This window comes from Acanthisitta chloris, unplaced genomic scaffold (genome assembly GCF_000695815.1).
Source record: "Acanthisitta chloris isolate BGI_N310 unplaced genomic scaffold, ASM69581v1 scaffold19882, whole genome shotgun sequence".
Lineage (NCBI taxonomy): Eukaryota > Metazoa > Chordata > Aves > Passeriformes > Acanthisittidae > Acanthisitta > Acanthisitta chloris.
This window is the reverse complement of record NW_008659004.1, coordinates 1-7,204: the sequence shown is the minus strand read 5'-3', so window position 1 is coordinate 7,204 and position 7,204 is coordinate 1. Positions and strand designations below refer to the sequence as shown.

The 7,204-nt window shown below is 57.6% G+C and overlaps 1 protein-coding gene across 1 annotated transcript; it reads left to right on the top strand.

Annotated features, from left to right (window-relative positions):
* Positions 1 to 381: 381 nt before the first annotated feature.
* Positions 382 to 2,900, top strand: CCDC69 (coiled-coil domain containing 69; the record flags this gene model as incomplete). Its single annotated transcript, XM_009069241.1, has 8 exons — positions 382 to 451; positions 912 to 1,072; positions 1,288 to 1,363; positions 1,555 to 1,628; positions 1,798 to 1,899; positions 2,097 to 2,216; positions 2,452 to 2,549; positions 2,732 to 2,900. Coding segments are annotated over 8 exons (870 nt in total), but the record flags the coding sequence as incomplete, so codon positions are not given.
* Positions 2,901 to 7,204: the final 4,304 nt, after the last annotated feature.

Sequence of the window (7,204 nt, the reverse complement as noted above, 5' to 3'; positions counted from 1 at the left end):
GGGGGGTGGCAAGGGAGTGCCACAGCTGGAGCCCTGCCAAGTGCTGCCTGCTCTCCCACACTAAATGTTTTGCTGCTGGAGCCTGTTTTGCACCAGCACTAGGTGTTCGTGACCATCCCCCAGGTTTTCCAGCTGAATGCTACACAGTGAAGTGTCTGGATGTAGGGAAGCAGCATGAGCTTGGGGCTGCCTGATGGGCAGCACATGCACACCCATGGGTGCTCAGGTCTGGGAGAGGGCAGGGGGCCAGGGAGGGACCAATGCTGCTCAAGCACCTGTGTTTTTAGCAGGGCTGAAGTGTGCTCAGTGCAGGGTGTCCTCTGCCTGCAGCCACCTGCCCCCTTTGTCCCCTTCTGCTCCAGCTCCTTCTCTCTCTGACAGAGACAGCTAAAAGCTCAGCAGCAGAGAGGACCAGCTTCCCAGGAGCTCACAGCTTTGAAGACAGAGAATGGTGAGAAGAAAATGTGTATTCCCCCCACCCCACCCCTCCTCACTGTGTTTTCTCGGTGTGATATTAAGGAAGCAATGGACAGATCCCAGGGCAGCAGCTGGCGTGGGGCCAGGGAGGATGGGAATGATGGCTGCAGCAGGTGCAGGAGGGCAGGCATGGCATTCCAGAGAGGATGGCATTCCAGAGACAATGGCATCCCAGAGAGGATGGCATCCTAGAGGCATCCCATCCTCTCAGCCAGATAGGTCTTCCCTGTACAGGAGACCTAATGAGCCATGTCCTCACCACCACCATCCCAATTAGAGCTATTTTGGACTGGTGACATGGAGGGATTTGTCCAGTGGGATGCAGACAGGGCTGAACCTGGGCCACCACACTGGCAGGTTGGCTGCCCAGGATGTCCAAGCAACCCAGTTATCAGGATGCAGCCAGTGCTGTTTCAGCCACATTTGCCTTGCAGCCAATGCCTCCCTGCTTCCTGAGAATGGGAATAAGAAGGCAGCACTGCCAGAGGAGTGGACAGACAGTGCGAGATTCCTCCAAGGCCAGGAGGAGGAGGAGCAACTACGGGATGCTGGCCAGGCAAGCACTGCAAGCTTCACCCAGGGTGCTAACATCCAGGTCAGTCGGAATGGCAGGTGTTGCTGGGAGCAGTGGCAGGACAGGGAATGTGTGGTCAGCCAGGACTTTCCAGGCAGCAGTCATGGACCTGGCACATGCTGGGCTGGGCTCTTCCATTCTGGGGAGAAGAAAGGGGTTGGGAAAGGGTTATGAAGCCTGAAGAAATGTGGCTCTGCATCCCTTATACTGAGGTTTGTCATCTGCCTGCTTCCTAGGTGGAAAAGGGAAAAGAGCTGGAGCTGAAGGAGGAGTTGGATGCCCTGAGGAGAGAGCATACAGAGACCCTGCAAGGTGCATGCCAGGACAGCAGGGCTTCCCATAGCCCCCCTGCCTGCTCCCACCACCACTGCTAGTGCCCCTCTGGCTGCCTGTGGGGCTGTGGGGATGCTGCTCCCCTGTTCCACTGCACTGTGGGGCTCAGGTAGGGCTTGTTGCCCCAGTGGCCCCACGCTGGTGACACTCAGTTCACATCTCCACTGCAGAGCTCCAGAGAGCACACGAGCAGGAGAAGCTGCTACTGGTAGAGTCTCACCACAGGTCCCAGGCAGCCTTACAGGTACTCATGGAGAAATCCCTGGGAAGGGGTTGCACATGGAGAGCTTGAGTTCTGCTGGTTCTGCCATGGTGCCCCATGCTCCCTGGTGGCCACCATGGTCCCTGGTGTGCCCTGGCTCAGGAACAAATCCCAGATAACTCTCATCCTGCTTTTTCCCTGGCTGCCCTAGGAGACAATCGAAGCACTGAATTCCCAGCTGAAAACCTTCCATGAGAGGATGAAACGGGTGAAGGAGTCACTCTTGAGCACTGACTACAAGAAGCACATCCAGGTGCAGGGAGGGATGTCAGGGAGGGGACCTGCTCCAGGGTGCTGACCCAAAGCCAGGGGGCTTCTCTGATGGAGCCTGGTAGAAGTGGGGGGCTGGAACCAGAGGGGAGCACAGGACAGCTGAAGGGGGAAGCAAAACCTGTGCCAGGGAGGTGCACAGGCTGTGGTGTCCCTTGAACACAAGTGATGGCCCTGCAGGAGCATGGAAGTCCCGGCCCTTTCTGGGAGCAGGAGCTGGAGAGCCTGCACTTTGTCATCGAGATGAAGAATGAGCACATACATGGCCTGGACAAGAAGCTGCTGCACCTGGAGACTGTGGTGGGTTGAAAGGGTGGGCCACAGGTGGGCTTTCCTCTTTTCATCTCTTCTCCCCACCTAAATCCTGTCCAGAAATTGTACCTGGAGTGAAAGTGGATGAAGCCTGATTCCTCTCTTGGAGTGGGGAGGGGACATATGTGCAATGCCACCAAGCCAGCATTCCCTCCAAGATGGAGTGGTGGTGGGTTTGGAGGTGATTCCTGGTTCCCTCCTCACTCCTATACCCCTCTTCCAGGCGGAGAAGAACCTTCTGCTGGAGGAGAAGGTTAAGACTCTCCAGCAGGAGAACGAGGACCTGCAAGTTCGCACCCAGAACCACTTGGTCATGGCAAGGTAAGTGCTGGTCCCATACACACACTGACTCCCCACTGTACAAGTGGCATCTCCAGTGGGGGGACAGGTGGCAGTGGGGAGAACACACTGCCCTGTGGTACCACTGGGTGCTTTGTGGGGAGCAGAGGGGCTCATGGGCACTTTGCCTAGCAGCTCCAGCAGTGTGTGCCATCTGCCCACAGGCAGCTGTCGGAGGAGCTGCAGGCTGCCCGCGGGGCACTGGACAAGGAGGCACAGCTGCGGGATCAAGCTTGCCGTGAGAAGGAGGAGCTGCTGTACCGTGTGCTCAACGGAGGGGATGGCAGCCCCTTCTCCATGGCTGCCAGCGAGGTGCCCCTCATCGCCACGTAGCACACCACCGAGGGGGCTGCCAGGGCTTTCCCCTGGGCATGCGAGCCCAGGGCTGCTCTCACAAGTGCCCCCCGAGTCGGGGCAGGACTCCAGGCTGGCTGAGCCCTCGGGGCACCCTGTCCGACCCGGATGATGGAGCATTTCACAGGACACTTGCGCCTGCCTTTCCCCAGCCCATGTGGGGCTGCAGAGGGACCCTGGCCACCCGCCCGTGCCATTCCTGCAGCCCTTCCTCTGGTGGGAGGCTGTGAGTGGCTGGCTGTGGGTAGAAGGGATCATCCAGGACATGCAGGCTTGCATTGGGCTGGATTTGACCCAGCGCTTGGCTCTGAGCATAACCGGCATCAGTGCTGCCCAGGGTGTGGGGCAAGAACGATGAGGCAGTCACTAGGACAGGATGGAGATATGTACCAAGAGGATGAGGAGGACACTGGGAACATGGTGTTAAGGTACCTCACCAGTCAGGGCTCCCACCTGTGCCCTTCTCCCATCATCACCTCCTCCACCTTAAGCAAACGGCTCCCAGGAAGCCCAGGCACATCCCTACTCACTGCCACAAAGACCTCAAGCCCTCCTTGTCCCCATTGCCCATCAGCAGCACCACCAGCCCCATCTTCTCCCTGAAAGCTGGGCAGAGGCTGCATGCCAAAGGTGCACATTCAGGGAGCACAGCATCCTCCCAAGGGGGTAGCAGGCTTCAGCAGGTCACATCCCTCCCTGCTCTGAGCCATTGCATCCCCACTGGGGAAGATGCCACCAGCATGGCTGTGGGTCAGGGCTGGATGCACACAAGCACTTTCCACTGGGTGCATGAGTGTGGTGGGACGGTCACTGCTCCAGGGCTGTCACTGGCCCGTCCCCTCCCCAGGGCTGTTTAGCCAGGGGAGTGTGTGTATGTGTGTGTGTGTGTAAGTGCACCAGGTCAACATGCTACTGGCTGTAACAATTACAAGTCTGTAAGAAGCAGCAGCCTCAAGAATCCCATGTCTGTTTTTGGGGACTGGTGCAGGATTATCCCAGAGTGGGGCTGTGTACCCTGCACCCAGTATGGTGGGAACACGGGGAGGGGTGGGAGCAGGCACCACGGCGACACAAGGGAGCCCCAGAGGAGGTCCCTACAACCAAACCCCCTTTTCCTGACCCTTCCCTCTTTTCATTCATTTCTATGGGCTCCCAGCACAAGGCAGTCCCTGACCCTCCTGGTCCACTCCAACAGCCGCTTCCGTCCTTTGTGCTGACCTTTATGAGGACAAGAGCAGCTGAACGAGGCAGCCAGGAAGGCAACACGGATGTGAGATCCAGCTCCTACCCACACACCTGCACAGGGTGCCCAGAGTGGGAAATGAGGGTGCCTGTTGTGTCAGAAACATGTCCCTCCAGGGCACCCACTGCTCCATGCATCATCTGTGCATCCCCCTGGCTCTGGGGATGGGTGGTGGGATAGCTTCCAGCTTTGCCCAGCAACTTCAGGGATATGGGAGGAATGTGCCAGATGCTGTTGCACCAAAGCAGGGGATACCCCAGCAAATCCTGTCTGGCTGTGGCTGGAGGTGGCAGAATCTCTTGGAAAAGGAGATGAGGCTGGTGGGGTCTGGCATCCTGCTCTGGACACCTGGTACAATCTCCCACTGCCTCAAAGGCAGATCCTGCGTGGGACCTGGAGGAATGTGCCCAGCTCTGAGAAAGGGAAGCACTGGGAACTGAGGAGGAGGAATAAATGAGTACAGAAAAGGACTTGCCCACAGTAAGGAGGAAAAAGCCCAGACTAGGCAGTACCTTGGCAGTTGTGGGGGAAAAGGCAGGTCAGCCCAGGCTGAGTGCCGAGACAGCATAGAGGGTCAGGGCAGCATGAGAAGCCTCCACTCCACTGTGAGCAGCTGAGAGACTAGGGTGGGTGAGGGGCCAGGGGGCCAGTGAGGGACTGCAGGGAGAGGCTTCAAAGGCAGAAGAAACCAAACAAATCCACACCGCAGTAACAGCAGCAAAAACACTTTACCCTCTCCAAACAGAACTCCTTCTGCAGGGGCTCACTGTGAGGATTCAGGTTGCTCAGGGAGGTTCACCAGACTCAGGGGGAAGCAGCTTCTGCAGCTGTAGCAGGGCTGTCCCCCTCTGCAGCATGGGACCCTCAGCCCAAGGGGCCTTTTTGTCCACTGGGCACAGAATGAAGGGAACCAGGCACTCAGGGACCAGTCATCTACTTTAATTGTCCCAGAGTAGATGGGCACGGGTCAGTCCCACAGGGCTCCCAGGCCACCTCCCTGGCTGTGCTTCCTGGTGGCTCCTGGGGAGCTGTCCCTTCAGGCCAGTGGCTCTCAGAGCTGTTCCAGATCCCATAGCCAAAGTAAATAAGGAAACCTGGGAATGGGCAAAATAGGATATGTGAAGGGTGTCTCTCTTCCCTCCCCTCCCAACCACAAGGTGCTCACCCCTTCCCATTGCTTTGGGCCACAAGTCAGAGGACATGGTGTTCCCACCACCCCAGGACATTAAAGTTCAGCATCTCCTCCCTCACCCACCACCACTCAGAGCAGTATTAATGCCACAGGCTCTCAAACGACCAGTGCTTCCCCAAAGAGGTTGGTGCCAGCTCCAGGATCTCACAGACAGCTATGCTTACCAATGGCCATCCAGAGCAGGTACCACAGCCAGGCAGCTGCACTCAGTTGGGCCATCAGGATGCTGTTGATGGAGATGATGAGGAGAGGCAGGAAGGGCAGGCAAGGAACGTGCAGGGACCAAGCACAAGGCAATGGGGAATTGACTTTGCCCAGAGGCACTGGCTGTCCCACAGGCACTGGTTTCACATCTAAACTCAGATCTTTGCTGCTTTGGTTAGTGGCTGACAGCTTTGGTTAGTGGTTAACAGGTGGAAGGAAGCCCAGCCTGGCTGTGAGGCTCAGAGATCCAAGCTGGGACTGCAGACTATGCTGGAGAGGGACGTTTGTGGAGGGTGGTTTGGTTGACAGGTCCCTGCACTGGGCCAGAAGGTGCTGCAGCATTTGAGGGAGGAGGCAGCAAACCACTAACAAAACCAATCCAGCGTGTCAAGGCCAGGTATCTTTTACTGAAGATCAGCTCTGATTCCTGCAGCAGACACTGATCTCAGCTGGGGCTGCAAGGAGGTGCCCCTTCGGCCTGCAGGTCATGATGGGGAAGAACCAGGTAGTCCTCATGGTTCCCATGGAAAAACCCATGAGTTGCATGCTGCCTCCAGCAGTGCTTTATTAAGGTGGATGCTGCAAAGGTTTGCGTGACCTAAAGTGAAAGGAGCCACATCACCCTTTCCCCATGAGACTGCAGCACTTGCCTCCTCTTGGTGGCCCAGATTCTTCTCCCTGGGGATGTGCCAAGGACTGGGCTGGGTGCTCACCATGAAGGATGCTTTATCCTGGCTCTGAGGCTGCCTCCAGATAAGCAGAGCTGCTGCCAGGATCCCCAGGAGAGGCAGAGCCAGAGCTGTGATGCACCAAAGCACCCCTGACCCACAGGCAGGACAGCCCAGTGGCACTCACACAGCTCAGGGCACAGACCAGGACAGCTGTGAGGGGACCACAACAGTGTGTCAGGAAGTGCTTCCCCAGGCTGGACCCATCCCTGTCCCAGGCTGCAGCAACCAGCTTAGGGCAAAGAAGGAGACAGGTTAACCTGGGTGAGGCAGGGAAAGAAACAGCCTCAGGGCACTGCAGGCAGTGGTACAGCCTGCCAAGAGCATCTCCAAGACATTCAGCCTGCATCTATCTGCACCCATATTGTGCTGTAAGGTCCTCTCATCCCTGTGTCTGCGGCACGGAAGGGAAGGTTGGAGGAACAACCTGTGCCTGCTCTGGTTCTGCCCCACAGATGCTCATTGCAGAGTCTTGTTGGCACCTTTCCCCTTGTCCTGGAGGGACAAACTTCACCTCATTCTTCCCTCCTCCGGCTCTTGCAGAGAGTCAGGGATGGACATTTCCCAGGAAAGAGGTGCTTTGGTGCAGGAGGATGTGACCGGCAGCGGGACCAGCCCGAGAGGCAGTGGGATACCCTGTACCCGGCGTTCACCGGGAAACCACAACGGGGGGGGGAGAAGGGAAGGGGATGAAATTTCCACAGCTGAAGTGCAATCACCGGTATTGCCTGGCACTGTGCACGTCACCACTGCTGGCACACAGCCCTTGCAAAGATCCGTGTGCCTGCTGTGCCCAGTCACCCTCTTCCCCACACCCGAGCAAGGACAGGGTGCTTTTGCGGGTGACATCGCGTTCTCCTGCACCTCGGGCACGCAAACCTGAAGCCTGGTGCGGTGGCAAGGGTGGGCTGTGCCC